The following is a 16,768-nucleotide window of genomic DNA, read 5'->3' on the forward strand; positions in this document are numbered from 1 at the left end:
TGCGCGGTGACGCCTCATCCTCGCAGGGTATGCTCGGCGCCCGTGCACAGGCCAAGGACATGCTCGGATGCTCCCATACGTTTTGCCATCTCGCTCAGGCTCGTTGACCACGCGCGGGCCTGCGATCCACGGCTCTCTCTTCGACCAACAGCATCCTCCCCATCGCTCCCTCACACCCCTTGCTACCGCTGCTTGCCGCTTCCTACGCTCTCCGTAATCTGCGCCGACTTCAGATACTCCACCGCCATCCTCTCCTCCCCGCCCGCCCCAACGCTCATCATGGCAGCCCGAATGCAGCCAGGCAGACCCGGCGCAGGCTCGCGCTTTGCACAGTTCAAGCTGGTGCTGCTAGGTATGCCCTTCAAATGCGTGGGATGTTCACGTACATATGTATGCTGACACGTATCACAGGAGAATCTGCCGTTGGCAAGGTGCGACGTCGTTATCATTGGCCCTGTGTCTACCTGCTAACAGTCTTCCCCCACAGAGTTCGCTAGTCTTGCGGTTCGTAAAGGTAAGCATGTTTGCCCACCGGTTCATGCCGCTGTCTCCAGCATGCAAACTAACGCCTGCCTTCAGGACCAATTCGACGACTACAGAGAGTCCACCATTGGCGCTGCCTTCCTCACGCAGACCATCACCCTAGACGAGTCCACCACCGTGAAGTTCGAAATATGGGACACAGCAGGCCAAGAACGCTACAAGTCTCTTGCCCCAATGTACTATCGAAATGCTAACTGCGCCGTTGTCGTCTACGACATCACACAAGCGGTACGTTGGGCCGTCCCCGAACCTCATCATCATGATGTTGATGGTATGCTTACGCACGGGCGCTAACCGAACACTCACACGACAACAGGCCTCCCTCGACAAAGCAAAAGCTTGGGTAAAAGAACTCCAGCGCCAAGCGAATGAGAATATCATTATTGCTCTCGCTGGCAATAAACTTGACCTCGTGAACGAGAACCCGGACAAACGTGCCATACCCACCGCAGACGCTGAGCAGTACGCCAAGGAGGCTGGACTGCTTTTTTTCGAGACGTCGGCCAAGACGGCAGAAAATGTAAAAGAGCTCTTCACCGCGATAGCAAAGAAGCTACCACTGGATCAGGCTGGACCGCGAAGCATGAGACAGGCCGTCAATCGACAGGGTGTGGATTTGAGACCAGAGGCGCACGGCACGCAGAAGGGAGAGGGTTGCCAGTGCTAAGCTAGGCACCAGCAAGAGAAAAGAGGCGGATTTAAGAATATGCTGTGTTCGTTTGGGCTAGGCTCAAACGTAGCAGCTTGATCCTGACCAGGCGCTCTGTGTCTTCGGGTCTAGATGGGGAGCCAAGACGATATGGGAGTGGAGCGGTGCAAGTGCTGACTTGATTCTACAATGTGACAATACGACATGGGCTTTTTCTTTATCGGCTGCTTGCGGTGTTGGGCGGGCAGGTAGCGGAGTTTCGACCGTAAGAGTTCTAATTTACTTCACATCACCTGCTTTGTATTTAGGGTTTGCGTTACTTTTATGGAGGTGACCTATCCGTCTGCACATCAACATTCGTGCCGACGAAGAATGACGCGTGTTTAGAATGAGCCTAATCGGTCGTCTGCTCGCTTTTCAACAGGCGCAAAGCAGTTGGGCTCCTGCTTTCAACAGCGCGTATCATCGCGCCCGCATGGCTCGCGAGGAACGCTATATTCAGCGGCGCAATGACAATGACAACGATAGCAAAGATATAGCAGGAGAAGCCTTTCAGCTGGTCACGCGAGAGCGGAATGCTCAATCAGCACCTCGTCTTTTATCATGATAATATGCAGGTCCATCGAAAATGCAGAGTTTCGTTTCCTCATGACGCCTACCAAAGCTGAGATGAACGATCAAGCCCAGATCGCCATGGACCACACCAGAAAGAACGGATACCTGATGTGTACGAAAGTGAAGAACGAGGCGATGCATATATCACAGATGTCCTCCTCATCTATCCTTCTTATCATCGTCTGCTTTGCTCCACCACAGTCCTTTCACCGCCTCACTGACTGGTCCTGTTGCTTCCTGTGCCGCCTTCTGGGCCTTCTCCTCGGCCATTCTCTTGCGTCTCATCTCGCGTTCAGCCCTCAGCTCTTTCTCCTCCTGATCTCTGAAGTCAAGTTCAGCAAGCCACTTTTCTCTCCTTTCCCGCTGCGCCCTCTCCTTCTCCAATTCAATATCACGCTTTCGCTGCTCTTTGTCCTTATTTAGGTAGCTCGAGCCCGCAACGATAGCGAGTATAGTAAAGCCTTGCGCGTAGATACGACGTCGGAACATCTTGTTTGCTTTGACGTGGTCGTTTTGCTTCATGGCCCGGGAAGCGCCCAGCAGGGCGGCGACGGTGAGCGCGCAGCCGAGAGGGATGAGGGGATCTTGAAGGATGAGCCGCTTGAGCTTGGCCCAGCGGCTGCTTTCACGGAAGTCGCTAGGCGAATGCGTTAGCAATTTAGGAGGCTGCTCATCCGAGGTATACATACATGTCGTCGTCGAAGGACGACGGCATGGCCGACCTCGAAGGAGGCACACCGGAATCCATGGTCAGACGATTCGGAGAGGACGGATCGGTCTGGCTTTGCGGCGATTGAGTATCGCAGACACGTGGGCGAAGGTCTCTCGACCAGAATCTTTGTAGGCACTGGAGAAGACAAGGTCTAACGACTGTCTCCTATATTCATTCGCCTCTGGTATTGCTGAGATGATTGGAATGTTTTATCGGCGTTCAGTGGGTCGGGCGATGCGGGCATTACATCTTCCATTTCTATGACGCTAGCCTGTTTTGGTAACCATTCGTTGGACACAGCAGAAGCAAGCTGTGCAAGTCGCAAAGAAGACAAGGTCGTAGGAGCTATAAAAAAGCTACAGCAATGCCGATTTTCAGGAATTGATGAAGCAGTCAAACGATCTTGGTCTACTTTGGGAGGTTCCAAGGCCGGACCAAACGCCATTATGACGGCTATTTGAGACGCGGGCAGCAAGCCCATGAGATGTTGGAGGGCGACGATGCTTCAACCACACACGCCAACAAGGCAGAGCTAGACAAGATGAAATACCAGGCGATGAGTCCATCGCTGGCCAGCGACTGTTAGACGGCGAACACCACGCTTTCAGCCTTCGAAGGCGAGGTTTGTTCACGGGCATGCAGCAGCCAATAGAACGCACTCACTGACTGGGTGGCCGCCCGCCTCTCTGCGCTTGCCAAGCCAGACAAGGACCAAGCTCCCCAAGCTGCAAGCGCAAAGGCATCAAGGTGCAGCTCCCGCAGGCAAAAGCTCTTGATGGTCCTTATCGTCCAGCGACTGCACTACCCACCAAGATACCACTCGACCCTGGCAGTTCTTGTATGCTAGGGCTACGACCTCGACTCAAGCCTCGTCCTTCCCTGCTTGATCTAATTCAGCGTCACAACCTCGACGTTGGTCCCGTCCCACTCACCTCCCGCTCCTCTGCCTCCGTTGACGACGAGCTTCCCGCCCAGATCCCCTTGCCTCCGTCCCCAACATCGCCTCGAAAGACTCGAGCCAATTCGACTCCGCCGCATACTCCCTCTAGAGCGTTCTCTCAAATTGTCGCGTCGCCGAAGCGAGGTTTGAAGGCTGCAAAGATGGCGCCTGCAAAGACGGAGAAAGATGAAAACATGGGGAGGGTTTTCTCGGTGTCCGGCCCTGTCATCGTGGCGGAGGACATGATAGGATGTGCCATGTACGAACTTGTACGGCTGCGTGCCCCTCTGTAACTGTACTCCTCATGTGCTGACCAAGGCCAGTGTGCTGTTGGCCACGACAAGCTCGTTGGCGAAGTCATTCGTATCGAAGCGGACAAGGCAACCATTCAGGTCTACGAAGAGACCGCCGGTGTCACAGTTGGTGATCCAGTTATTCGCTCTGGCCAGCCTCTCTCGGTTGAGCTTGGCCCGGGCCTCATGGAAACCATCTACGACGGTATACAACGGCCTCTCAAGGCCATTGCCGGCATCTCGGAGAGCATTTATATCCCTCGTGGTATCTCCCTCCCCGCCCTAGACCGTGAGAAGAAGTGGGAATTCACTCCGGGCAAGCTGAAAGTCGGCGATCATATCACTGGCGGCGACGTGTTTGGCACCGTCTTCGAAAACTCGCTGCTTAGCGAGCATAAGATCCTGCTGCCGCCACGAGCACGGGGCACTATCACAAGAATTGCCGAGAAGGGAAGCTACACCGTCGACGAGAAGATCTTGGAGCTCGAGTTTGACGGCAAGAAAACCGAGTACAGCATGATGCACAAGTGGCCCGTCCGAGTGCCGAGACCCGTCAGCGAGAAGCTCTCCTCAGATCAGCCGTTGATAGTCGGACAGCGTGTGCTAGACGCGCTCTTCCCATCCGTGCAAGGTGGCACCGTGTGCATTCCTGGTGCCTTTGGCTGCGGCAAGACTGTCATTTCGCAGTCCCTGTCCAAGTTCTCCAACTCTGACATCATTGTTTATGTTGGCTGCGGTGAGCGAGGAAATGAGATGGCCGAAGTCTTGATGGATTTCCCTGAAGTATTAAACCCCTCTATGATAGATCATAAACTCGTGCTAACAATCATCTAGCTTACGATCAAGGTCAACGGAAAGGATGAACCCATCATGAAGCGAACAACCTTGATTGCGAACACATCAAACATGCCCGTGGCTGCCCGTGAGGCTTCCATTTACACCGGTATCACCGTTGCTGAGTACTTCCGTGATCAAGGTAAGGACGTAGCCATGATGGCGGACTCTTCCTCGCGCTGGGCTGAAGCCCTCCGTGAGATTTCCGGTCGTTTAGGAGAAATGCCTGCGGATCAAGGTTTCCCTGCTTACCTTGGGGCGAAGCTTGCCTCTTTCTACGAACGTGCAGGTCGCGTCACCGCTCTAGGTAGCCCAGATCGCAAGGGCAGTGTTTCTATCGTTGGCGCTGTTAGCCCTCCCGGTGGCGACTTCTCCGATCCCGTCACGTCCTCCACGCTAGGTATTGTGCAAGTCTTCTGGGGTCTCGACAAGAAGCTTGCCCAGCGAAAGCACTTTCCGTCCGTCAACACGAGTCTCAGCTACAGCAAGTACACCAATGCTCTTGACAAATACTATCAGAAGCACAACCCAGATTTCCCGCGCTTGCGCGAGCGCGTGAAGGAACTGCTCACCACCTCCGAAGATCTTGATCAAGTCGTGCAATTGGTGGGCAAGTCGGCACTCGGCGACCCAGACAAGATCACGCTTGATGTAGCGACCCTGATCAAGGAAGATTTCCTTCAACAGAACGGTTACTCGGATTATGACCAGTTCTGTCCACTCTGGAAAACAGAGTGGATGATGAAGGCTATGATGGCGTTCCACGACGAGTCGCAAAAAGCAGTCAGCCAGGGCCAAAGTTGGGCCAAGATCAGGGAAGCTACAAGTGATATTCAGAGCGCGCTGAGGAGCATGAAGTTCGAGGTACCTAGCGAGGGCCAGGAGAAGATTGAAAAGAAGTACGAGGCATTGATGCAAAAAATGCAGGAGAAGTTCGCGAGCGTGGTGGACGAGTAGGGGCAACGCTAAGCTAAATATTTATATGTGATTCTCGGTATTGTTTCGTTTACCCGTTTCTGTCACATTGACTGATAAATAGCACATGATTGCGAGATAGAGACTGTAAATAGGCGTAAAATAGGACAGCCATGTAGTAAACATTGAATGATATGCCTTCAACCTTAATTCCGCTGGCCACCGTAGCACGTATTATGCTTTCACGATCCTGCCCAGTGTTAAAGAAGATCTGCGCTGAAGGGCTTCTTTTCGGCTCCGTGAAACCCCTGCTGTACCTGTCCTGGGCCACGAGAGGTCAGCGAGGGCCGATATCGTAAGCAATGAAGGTGCAGAATCTTGTAGCCTAATAGTCGACTCCTTGTGTGAGCATTAACATGCTTGGGGACGCGCGTTCCAGAGCAAGCAGACTCAAGAACGGCTTCGAGAGAATGTACCTCGTCGAAGAATCTTCTGGGGCCAGGCAACAAGACTATTTGGCTCACAACAGCTGACCCTGTCGGACCGATGGTGTTTTTGTGTTTCGCGTGAGTGTGTCTGCTGAGACAAGAAGCCATACGGCCTGCGCCACATCTGGATTCAACCGCACGGGCCCACGTTCGGGGCATGTATCTTGAGGCATGGTCATTTACGAACAGCGTCACCCTGTAAACTTGCAGCAACAACCCGTAAACCCACGCCTACAACACCAAAACTCATCGTATACCAGCCTCGAGTTCCCCTCGCGCCTCTCACGCGCTACTCCTCCACAGAATAATCAAAAAAATCTAGAAGCGAGCACAGTGCCGGCCATGGCTGGCATGCAACCCGACCGCAATGCTATAAACGTCAACGATCCCACTCTGATCACGCTAGTCAACAAGCTGCAGGATGTCTTCACGACAGTGGGCGTTCAGAACCCTATAGACTTACCCCAGATCGTCGTCGTCGGATCACAGTCGTCGGGGAAGTCCTCTGTACTGGAGAATATCGTGGGGCGAGACTTGTAAGCCTTCCGGAGGAGCCTACGCAAACAAGGAAACATTACGTGCGGTATACTGACTGAGCGCCACAGCTTGCCCCGAGGAACGGGTATCGTCACACGAAGACCTCTCGTTCTGCAGCTCATCAACCGAGCCGCGTCTTCCAAGCCCACCACGAATGGCGAGGTCAACGGCGACGGCAAAATCAAGGGAAGCACAGATAAGGAGTCCAATATCGACGAGTGGGGCGAGTTCCTGCATATACCAGGTCAGAAGTTCTACGACTTCAACAAGATTCGGGAAGAGATCGTGCGAGAGACGGAGGCGAAGACGGGTCGCAATGCTGGCATCTCGCCCGCTCCGATCAACCTGCGCATCTACTCGCCAAACGTCCTCACGCTTACACTTGTCGATCTTCCCGGGCTGACCAAGGTCCCTGTCGGCGACCAGCCGAGAGATATCGAGAAGCAGATCAAAGATATGGTGCTCAAGCAGATCAGCAAGCCGAATGCGATCATTCTAGCAGTCACGGCCGCCAATACTGACTTGGCCAACTCGGATGGTCTCAAGCTTGCAAGAGAAGTCGATCCGGAGGGTCAGCGTACGATCGGTGTGCTCACCAAAGTGGATCTCATGGATGAAGGCACGGATGTTGTGGACATTCTGGCCGGCAGAATCATTCCTCTAAGATTAGGTTACGTGCCTGTAGTCAACCGTGGCCAGCGTGACATCGAGAACAAGAAGGCTATTTCATATGCCCTAGAGCACGAACGACAGTTCTTCGAGAACCACAAGGCATATCGCAACAAGGCGTCGTACTGCGGTACGCCATACCTCGCCCGCAAACTGAACTTGGTATGTGGCTAAGTCCAGCTTCTCGAAATTGTTGAGACTAACCTATGTAGATTCTCATGATGCACATCAAACAAACCCTTCCAGACATCAAGTCGCGCATCTCATCTTCTCTTTTGAAATACAAGGCAGAGCTAGAACAGCTTGGCGACTCGATGCTTGGTAGCCCTGCGAACATAATTCTCAACATGATCACTGAGTTCTCGAATGATTACAAGAGCTTGTTGGAGGGTAGCAACCAAGAGCTCTCAAGCGTCGAGCTTTCAGGTGGTGCCCGAATCAGTTTCGTGTACCATGAGCTTTATTCGAACGGTATCAAGGCGATAGATCCATTCGATGTCGTCAAAGACGTAGATATTCGCACAATTCTCTACAACTCGTCCGGTTCATCACCGGCACTCTTCGTTGGCACAGCAGCATTCGAGATCATTGTTAAGCAACAGATCAGAAGACTCGAGGACCCAAGCTTAAAGTGCGTTTCCCTTGTGTACGATGAGCTTGTTCGCATCCTCGGCCAGCTTCTCAACAAACCGATGTTCAGACGATACCCAGCCTTGAAGGAGAAGTTTCACTACGTGGTTGTACAATTCTTTAAGAAGGCCATGGAACCCACCAACAAATTGGTTCGCGATCTCGTCGCAATGGAAGCTACGTATATCAACACTGGCCACCCAGATTTCATCAACGGCTCAAGGGCCATGGCTATTGTTCACGAGCGTCATAACGCTAACAAGCCGGTGCAAGTGGACCCTAAAACCGGCAAGCCACTTCCGAATGCTGTGCCCCCCCGAGCTGCGAGTCCAACGCTTGATAGCTCTGAGGGAGGAGGCTTCTTCGGCAGCTTCTGGGCGAGCAAGAACAAGAAGAAGATGGCTGCCATGGAGCCGCCGCCAGCCACCCTCAAAGCTTCTTCGACGCTGAACGAGAAGGAGACCCAGGAGGTCGAGGTCATTAAGCTTTTAATCACGAGCTACTTCAACATTGTCAAGCGGACCATGATTGACATGGTGCCGAAAGCCGTTATGTTGAACCTTGTGGGGTAAGTACCGCATTCTTCACCCAAAAAGGGACCTATGCTTACAACTGTGCCAGACATACGAAGGAAGAAATGCAGAAGGAACTCCTCGAGCAACTGTACAAGCAGGAAGAGCTAGATGAGTTACTCAAGGAGAGCGAGTACACCATCAGACGGCGGAAAGAGTGCCAGCAGATGGTCGAGTCTTTGACCAAGGCAAGCGAGATCGTCAACCAGGTACAGTAAATGCGGGACAGTACATATTTGCGAGTTGGAAATGGAGGATTTTGGGCGCACCAAAGAGCTCTTCATCGGGTGGGATCATCACTTGTTGCTGCCCGCCTAGGCTAAAGAGTTCTTATTCGTCATTAGTCATGATGTGCCTATCCTTTCCTATGCTGGGTGTCTTGAGTTGAAGGCTTCGATAACCACCACATTAGATAGAATATGCTCTCATTTTTGTGCCGCTGGTCGTAGGGCGATATTGATATCCTGAAAGGGAGTTTGAATGGTGTGGATAATACCATGAAATAGTATCGTTTCTTCACGTCACACGCCCGATCTGTCCACAGTAGCTACACGGCCTAACTCGTCGTTGGACTCGAAGCCTTGAAAATGGAGCCTCCGCTGCGTTCATTTTGCTGTTGCCCAACGTCTGCCACAGTCAGAATCACGAACTACCTCGAACTATCAAGATTTCGAGGTTTAAGAATGTCACCCTGATATGAAACGCATCGATTCATAGTGAAGCACCTAATGCGCGATTAACGACGGGCAAAATATTTTCGTCTAGGAACCGACCAGCATGACGCCGGTTTCGAAGATGACAACCTTGCGGTCTGGATGGACCGTAGCGCAAGCATTGTGGTAGAGTTCCTGAAAGAGAAAAAAAAAAAGAAGAGGAAGCGACGAACCGCACGAAAAAGGGTCTCCCTTTGCGGGAAGGCGGGGGGGTGCTGCAGCCTCAGGCAATCAACACATTCTTACACTACTTCCTGGGAACGCGTCGTCAATCATATTCGGAACTACGTGAGGGGTCAAAGTTGGCATTGATTGAAGGCGCGACGATAGCGTACAGACGATCTGCGCTGAGTCAAGCCTTATGAACCATCACCTAAACCCAATGTGCACGGTAATCGCTGGTATTAATCCGATCCTTAAATCAAATTTTTTTTTCTTCATTTTGCGAGTTTTCTTCCCTTACTCCTAACCAGCAATCTCCTAATTCACATAGTCTGATCTTCATCAAAGGCCAGTCGAAGAAATCGAAACATCTTCGTGTGTGTCACAGAGTGAGTGAGTGAGTTAGTGTGTGTATGTGTGTGATGTGCAATAATCAGTCGCGGCTACAACGGTCCTACGCAACGAGAGCCTGACGGTGATGGTCAAGATAATGACATCGCATTCATTGTGAAGACTTGGCACTGGCAGGAGAAAATGATCAGACAAAAACAAGCCATCTTTCTTTCTCTTCTTTTTCGTCATCAAGGCCACTTACTCGATGTCTGGTGAACACCCAACGTGAGCGAGAGGCCACTATTCCGCCGCCACAGACACAGTCGCCACAAGACCAAGGTCGAACATCTTCGACAGTCCCACAAGTTCCGCGTGCAAGCTTCGATAAGCCTTGGACCAGACCAAGGTGTATGCCTGTGGTGAGACGTCGTTCGGGTACGCGTGGACGAAAATCTTTGTGGAGCTATGAGCGAACTCAAGCAACTTGCTGCGAGCTTTGGCGGCCTCGTCTGCAAACTGAAGAATATGGTCCATATCGGTGATCTTGACGAGTGGACCAAGAACAGAGAGGCCTATTTCGCACGGATTGTTCGGTAGGTCCGTGTTGCAGAGCAGGCGCTCGACCCGGGCGTTCTGATCCATCGTAGAAAGGTTTGCTACGAGGGCTTCGCGGTACTCGGCCATTATCTCGACGTTCTCACTCATGGTCGTGACGGCCGCCGAGATAGCTGCAAGGCTCGGCAACTCTGCCCGCTCGGTGGTGCTGAATGCTAGAACAGGTAGGCTTACTTTCTTCAACTCGGGCCTACGGAACTTGATCATCGTCTCCACGTTCTGCATTTTGGGTCCACAGCTCCTCATGGCGTGAAAGATCTGCTCATCATCGGGTCCGGTGGTGTAGAACTGCCTTTTCAGATCCTGACAGGCCAAGTCGCTTGAGGTAAGATTTAACATCTCCTTAGCAGGGATTGCCGTGGCATTCATGGTTGTCGTGGTGCATCTGGCAAGAAGGACAACAAGTCCTGCGAGGACGGCAGTGACAATGGGAGTGATCTTCATCTTGAACACGGAAAGGTTGCTGGCCAATCAAGTTTGTTTGAGTGTGATTGAGTACACAGCTTTTGGTGACAGAATGTGACAGGAGTAAAGAGTGGATGTTAGACGAAAGGTGCCAAACGGTTTGAAGGATTTGATAGAAGGTCGATGTTGTGGACGAGGGCGGGCGGACTTATATAATGGCGAAATCTGGCCTCGGCAGCTTTCATTAGGCTGTCATTTGAATCAGAGAAGCGTAAAGGCTTCTTCCGGTGACAAGATCCGAAAGCAAGTAAAAAGTGAGGATCTACTCACTCTGACTTCTTTTGCAGCTCAAATCGGCCTTAACGACCATCCATACATGAGATTCCGGCAAGCATTAGCACGATTTTAGTCTACAGAAGAAGACAAAAAAAGGTGTTTTGAGGCTAATAAATTGTACGCGGGCAACGAAGTTGTTTTGAATCACTAAAAGCTTTCAGGGGGTTCTATTGTGAGAATTACGCTACAAATTGTTCATCCTCAACTCATATCAAGACGACATTGTCATTCAGTGAAATGAAAGACTAAGTGATATTTCAACTGTCTTCTGCGATAAGCTCATGACTTTGCAAAGTCTCAGCTTGTCCTACACATTGAATTACAGCCGTTACCGATTACTACCGCATGTGAAGTGAGTGAAGCGGATGCTAGTCAGCTTCAGGGCAATTCAGCAATGGGAAACGGAATTCGCGCTCTACCCGTGACTTCATGAACGTTTTGCCCTGCATCCTGTTCAATCCCACCTCCATTTGGTGAATTGACAGGAACGATACCAGCCTCGCGGTTCGCAGTCTCACTCCATCTCTGATATTGGAGGCAAGGAGTTACAGCCCATCCGGAATAGTCTTGATGATTACTCTTTGACGCACTGGCCTCAAGACTCTGTGACAAAGAAGGACTGATGGCGATGCTGTAGTTTGGCCGCGCATGTGGATATAAGGTGTCGGTTGTCTCTTCTCTTAAGAAATGACTGCTAGTGGATGCGGAGTGGACAGTATCATTTTGGCTGACAACAATGCGAACCTCACGACTGTCGATTTCAGAGGGCGCAAGTGGAGGTTCTCTGTCACTGATTTTCGATGTTGAGTTTTCATGTTCAGAGTCTTGCTTTTCTAAGAATCCCGGACCGAATTTTGCAGAGATGTTCTCATGTCGACGATGCCCTTTCTTTCTTGTGAACTTTGAACACAGAAACCAAGACAAAATAACGAATGCGATGATACTTGTGGGCACCGCAACCGCAAGCCCCACTACCAAAGCGTTGCTCGAGGCTGAAGGTGGGGATGTGGACGATGGGACTTCATACAACGGACTCAAAGGACTTATCGAAATGCCAGGTACAGGACTTGAAGATGTTAAGCTGTGTCCATTCTCATTCGATGTGCTGCATCACGAGTCAGTGCGTGCCAGCTCCCCTATCAAACAAGATGTGCTCGAAAGTAGCATTACTCACTAGCTTCTTGTTGTTGAAACACTAGCGGTAGGTGCTTGCAGAGAAGACACAGCAGATGTCTCACTCGAACTGGCCGAGTTGCCCGAGACTGAACCTATTGGCAGGGTTGTTGAATCTAGCAGTACTGTCGTTGAAGTGAAGGACACATCCGCTGACGTCGCAATGGCTTCTGTGCCGTTTATCTGCGCGAAGACTATTCCATTTCCAAAATCGAAATAGGCGCTGTTGTCACCAGCATCACAGCAGCTTCTTCCGGGCATTGAGGCGAGTTCTGGATGATTGGTGTCGCAACACCATTGGCCGTTTGAGCATTGCAAGATGGCTTCGTTACCTTGCTGAGAGACCTTTCGAATGCACTTCGAAGGACAACTACCACCCCAAGTCTTATCCGTGCATGAATATCGTCCCCAAGTGTTGTCTGGTTGGTAGTGACAAATGCCATTGGAGAGACATTGCCATTTGTCCGGGCAGCACATCACTGTGTCGTTGTTGCTGCAAGGAACTCCGTCTGCGGATGGAGTGCCATTGGGATAGTAGCAAGTAACTGCAAGAGCTGGTAGTATTACCGAAGACCAGAGTGTCAAGCACCTCATCTTGGTTGTGAGTTGTCGTTGTCGGTACGCGTAAATCGTAAAGTGTGAAGTATTTGCGTGAACCAGTGCAAGCCTGCACACGCACACACTCACAGGTCACAATATTCTCACAACGACAGCGCGAATTCACTCCAAATAATCCCCAGAAAAGAGTGGCTTTCCTTTATCGAGTCCGTTATGAACGGATTTATTTACTGCTCGGCCTATGTGTAGTCAGTCAGAAAGCTGAGGATGGAGTGAGAAGTAGCGAGTGGATGTCAGGAAGTTCAAGCAAAGTCAAGCGCTGTTGTGTGTCAAGATTGTCGAGGTCTTCTACAAATGGAACGATACATCACAGACTAAACAACACGTTACACTGAACTCTACGCCCCATACGGGAAGCGACGTCAAGTAGCAAACCGCATGACCATCCATTGTTCCACTTCCTAAGATGCCGCGGTCTATTGGTGTTCCTCGCTCAAATGTTTAGTAGAGACCGCCGGCATCCACCGGATTCCAGTCCAAATTCTGGTACAGGTGTTCGCAGTCGTGTCGTCGGAAACCGAACGCGTACTTCCTTGCGTTCCGGCCATTCGCTGCAGCATCTACGCGTTGCAAACAGGGGGAAGGAGTATCACGTCTTCAATCAGTGCACCAGGAGCGTGGAAATTGTCGAGGCGAGCGGCAAACCTTGATCCATCAAGGGGAGCTGGCTCAGATGATCCTCACGGGAGTGAAGCTACATATCGGCGAGGACGACGACAACGAGGATGACGGCGAGGACGACAACGAGGATGACGACGAGGACGATGGCGATTATCATCGCTGCATCAATTAACCACGGCAGTATCTGTTCGCTCCAGAGATCATGACTGACAGCATCGGAGCTGTTGGTAACCTTTGTTTCTGACAAGCGTCGTTGCCGTCCAATGCTTACAAGCGAGCAAACTGTAGACCGCCGTCATGACGGCAGTATGGAGGGAGTCATCGTTGACTGGGCTGACCAAGCAACGCTGCGGTGGGCTGCAAAGCACGCATGCGCGCAATTCGAAGGTAAGCAATCCGAGGGCGTCATTCATGCTTGCAGAGGCTCGTGGCTGACAAACGGGAGGCCAAGAGATGTCATGTCGTTGCTTGGGCGTGCGACAGCCAGCGAGAACCGCGCCCTTTGGCCATGGTGGAACGAGTGGCGACGTCATCGGAGGCGCATGAGACCAACAAACAAAAACTTTTTTCAGTCAGCAAAAGTTTTCTTGGCGCACGGGCCCCGCGCTGGTAATTTTCTCGCTCGTCGCCCGTGTGCGCCCTGCGTAAACTGCGTGTACTTCCCTTTAGAGGCAGCAGGTGGCCACACTATTGGACGGCAGCGTCCTGTCGTTCTCCTGAGCCAGTCACAGGCCATGAAGATTTCTTAGCAGAGTTTTCATACGCGGTGGATTCTATGACACTGCCGACGCCAGGCGCGCCAATCATCCCCCAGCGCTTCGTCTCGATTACTAAATTCCGCCCTTCGCGTGTGATGGAAATAGTTCGCACTAGAATCTTCGCCCTTCGCAAGGGGCCAAGTGGATAGTTCCATCGCAACGTGCGTGCCGAAGTTGTCGAAACATGGCATAGTTTTGACTCCAATGCGCCCAACATTTGCAATGGATCAGCCGATGCAAAGCGAATGTCTTGAATATATAAGGACCATGACCGTATCGTGGAGTAGACATTATCATCAGCATCAGATCATCAAGAGGAATTCAAAGCAATACTCAAAGCATCCGTATCTCTCTAATACCTCCAAAACAACCACAACAAACAACCGAAAAGCATAATCACCAGATCTCAGTCAATCAACACAACCACCAACACAACAAACACAATGTCTGAGACTCGCAAGAACAGCACTGCTTCCATCTCCTCAGTCAAGGGCGCCATGAAGACCGTCGGCCGCTTGTACAAGGAACACCACGAGGCAACCCAGGCTGCCTGGGAAGCTTTGTATGGTCTCCACCCAACTCCTGCGACCTCTCGTCGTGCTTCTACGGAGTCCACGGAATCCAACCCATCATCCGTGAGCAAGGCCTGGAGCTCCATCAAGAAGCGGGCCGTCGAGCACCACAAGGGCGTCAACAATGCCTACATGGCCTACTACGGCATCCCCTCCGATGCCAGGGCTTAGGCAAACCGAATACTCTAGAACACTTGGGAGAAGTGGAGGATGCTCTTTCTTTGTTGCTTTTGATGCTTTTAGATCAGCGATAGACTCTTCCCGGACGTTGAACGTCCGGTTGCAAGATACCCCGAACTGGCGGAATATAGATGGCATTTGATCATCATGAATTGATGACATACGCATAATAAATAATAAACATAATAATATATTCCATTTTTTGGAAAAATGAAAGACGTTCCTTAGGTTCGCTCAATTTTCTTTAAGTCAATTAGTTCCATATCCTGTCCAATCGATAGCATAGTCGAATATGCCATTCTACCAAAAAAGGATGAGTCTACAACGGTGTATTGTGATTACCATGTTACTCGTTCGTATGGGAAGATCGTTGCCATTCAAGGATGAAAGAAACTCTGGTAAAAATTTCCTATTCCTATATACAGGTTCTCGGATTCTAGGCGAAGGCCTGAGTGACTTGACTCCAATCGGTTTTTACAACGCCGGAAATGCTGTCGCCCGAAGCCAGGGAAAGTTCACGTTTGCCGTCTATGCCAAAACGATGTACTTTTGAAGGTGCTCGGGAATTGCGTGAATGAGTTTCTTTTCTGTGAGCCACTTCTTTGAAAAGAGCCTATCGGCGTATCGGTAGGCTCCATCACATAGCAGTGTCACAACAGTATGGCCCTTTCCAAGTTTTTCAGCCACCTCCTTTGCAGCGACAACATTGAGACAGGAGCTTGCGCCCAGGTACAGTCCCTCTTCGTCAAGGCATCTATACACCATCTCAATTGTCTTTTCATCGCTAATGTTTAAAGAGCCGTCTAAAAGGCCAATGTCTGGCTGCAAATTGTCGGTGACGCGACCTTGGCCAATGCCCTCTGTTATAGATGAGCCGGTTCGCTCAATCAGTTTCCCCCCACTTTGAATATATGAATGTAGAACTGAGCCGGGCGGGTCTGCTAGGAAGGACTTCACCTTTCCATTTGACTTATCCTTCAAATACCTAGTTATTCCAGCCAGAGAGCCACCGGTTCCTGTGGAGCACGTGAATGCATCTATCTTACCGCCGGTCTGCGCCCATATCTCAGGTCCTGTAGTCTCTATGTGTGCCTGTCTATTCGCAATATTGTCGAATTGGTTGGTCCACACCGCATTGTCCAAGCTGTCGGCATGTCTCTTGGCTTGATGGTTGTAGTTTTCAGGGTTGTCAAAGGCAACAGCGGGTACAGGATGTACCTCTGCACCTAACAATCTCAGCAGGTCAATCTTACCTTGAGATTGTGTATTGGGCATATAGATGACAAGCTTATAGCCTTTCGCCCTGCAGACATGGGCAAGTCCTATGCCCGTGTTGCCAGCGGTGCCTTCGACCACGGTCCCGCCGGGACGCAATTGACCCAACTTCTCGGCGTTTTCCACAATGTATAGAGCTGCGCGATCTTTGACCGAACCTCCTGGATTTTGGAACTCAGCTTTCCCGAGGATCTCGCAGCCCGTCTCTTCAGAGAGTTTGTTCAGACGAATAAGAGGAGTCTTCCCAATGGCTACCCGTAAGTTAGGAATCTGATTCAAGTTCAAGTCGTTCAATGTCTATCAACATGCCATCGACCAAACCTCGTTTTGCAATCGCTTGCGCTTTCGAGACTTGTATGCCCCATGCATTCGCTTCTTCAATTTGCGGGATGGTGAGCTCGGGAACGCTGCCAGCTGCACGCCATGGCGTAGCAGCGAACCGCCGTACTGCTGTTCGAAACATTGTTTGCTTGATTGTTACCGAGAAACTGAAGGTAAAAGCCTCCCATCGGCAGAGGATTTACTCCAAAGATGTCGCCATCGAAATGATGCCTCAGGCGATCCTTTATCGCCGGGTTATCTCCGACGCGCGGATCTTCCGATTTTGGTA

The 16,768-nt window shown here is 51.1% G+C and overlaps 8 protein-coding genes across 8 annotated transcripts; 4 read left to right on the plus strand and 4 right to left on the minus strand.

Moving 5' to 3' along the window:
• The first annotated feature begins 97 nt into the window (after positions 1-97).
• PV09_02116 (GTP-binding protein ypt5) lies at positions 98-1,864 on the plus strand. Its single transcript, XM_016355114.1, has 5 exons — positions 98-352; positions 412-431; positions 488-514; positions 580-771; positions 860-1,864. Exons 1-5 carry the CDS (start codon positions 280-282, stop codon positions 1,208-1,210), a joined length of 663 nt encoding a protein of 220 aa, XP_016217130.1. The 5' UTR covers positions 98-279; the 3' UTR covers positions 1,211-1,864.
• On the minus strand, positions 1,695-2,752 carry PV09_02117 (uncharacterized protein). The gene is made up of 2 exons (XM_016355115.1): positions 2,497-2,752; positions 1,695-2,444 (listed from the first exon to the last, which is right to left on the minus strand). Exons 1-2 carry the CDS (start codon positions 2,553-2,555, stop codon positions 1,967-1,969), a joined length of 537 nt encoding a protein of 178 aa, XP_016217131.1. The 5' UTR covers positions 2,556-2,752; the 3' UTR covers positions 1,695-1,966.
• A 251-nt stretch (positions 2,753-3,003) lies between these two features.
• Positions 3,004-5,711, plus strand: PV09_02118 (V-type proton ATPase catalytic subunit A; the record flags this gene model as incomplete). The annotated part of the gene is made up of 4 exons (XM_016355116.1): positions 3,004-3,100; positions 3,259-3,728; positions 3,783-4,535; positions 4,587-5,711. 4 exons carry the CDS (start codon positions 3,004-3,006, stop codon positions 5,541-5,543), a joined length of 2,277 nt encoding a protein of 758 aa, XP_016217132.1. The 3' UTR covers positions 5,544-5,711.
• Positions 5,712-6,145: 434 nt separating this feature from the next.
• On the plus strand, positions 6,146-8,974 carry PV09_02119 (uncharacterized protein). The gene is made up of 4 exons (XM_016355117.1): positions 6,146-6,525; positions 6,595-7,357; positions 7,408-8,393; positions 8,447-8,974. Exons 1-4 carry the CDS (start codon positions 6,161-6,163, stop codon positions 8,613-8,615), a joined length of 2,283 nt encoding a protein of 760 aa, XP_016217133.1. The 5' UTR covers positions 6,146-6,160; the 3' UTR covers positions 8,616-8,974.
• A 931-nt stretch (positions 8,975-9,905) lies between these two features.
• PV09_02120 (uncharacterized protein) lies at positions 9,906-10,754 on the minus strand (the record flags this gene model as incomplete). Its single annotated transcript, XM_016355118.1, has 1 exon — positions 9,906-10,754. The coding sequence occupies exon 1, from the start codon at positions 10,662-10,664 to the stop codon at positions 9,906-9,908; it is 759 nt and encodes a 252-aa protein (XP_016217134.1). The 5' UTR covers positions 10,665-10,754.
• A 456-nt stretch (positions 10,755-11,210) lies between these two features.
• On the minus strand, positions 11,211-13,060 carry PV09_02121 (uncharacterized protein). Its single transcript, XM_016355119.1, has 2 exons — positions 12,136-13,060; positions 11,211-12,066 (listed from the first exon to the last, which is right to left on the minus strand). The coding sequence occupies exons 1-2, from the start codon at positions 12,726-12,728 to the stop codon at positions 11,340-11,342; spliced, it is 1,320 nt and encodes a 439-aa protein (XP_016217135.1). The 5' UTR covers positions 12,729-13,060; the 3' UTR covers positions 11,211-11,339.
• A 1,214-nt stretch (positions 13,061-14,274) lies between these two features.
• Positions 14,275-15,194, plus strand: PV09_02122 (uncharacterized protein). The gene has a single exon (XM_016355120.1). It carries the CDS (start codon positions 14,575-14,577, stop codon positions 14,872-14,874), a length of 300 nt encoding a protein of 99 aa, XP_016217136.1. The 5' UTR covers positions 14,275-14,574; the 3' UTR covers positions 14,875-15,194.
• PV09_02123 (cysteine synthase) lies at positions 15,082-16,675 on the minus strand. Its single transcript, XM_016355121.1, has 2 exons — positions 16,468-16,675; positions 15,082-16,409 (listed from the first exon to the last, which is right to left on the minus strand). Exons 1-2 carry the CDS (start codon positions 16,619-16,621, stop codon positions 15,412-15,414), a joined length of 1,152 nt encoding a protein of 383 aa, XP_016217137.1. The 5' UTR covers positions 16,622-16,675; the 3' UTR covers positions 15,082-15,411.
• Positions 16,676-16,768: the final 93 nt, after the last annotated feature.

This window comes from Verruconis gallopava (assembly GCF_000836295.1).
Source record: "Verruconis gallopava strain CBS 43764 unplaced genomic scaffold supercont1.5, whole genome shotgun sequence".
Taxonomy (NCBI): Eukaryota; Fungi; Ascomycota; class Dothideomycetes; order Venturiales; family Sympoventuriaceae; genus Verruconis; species Verruconis gallopava.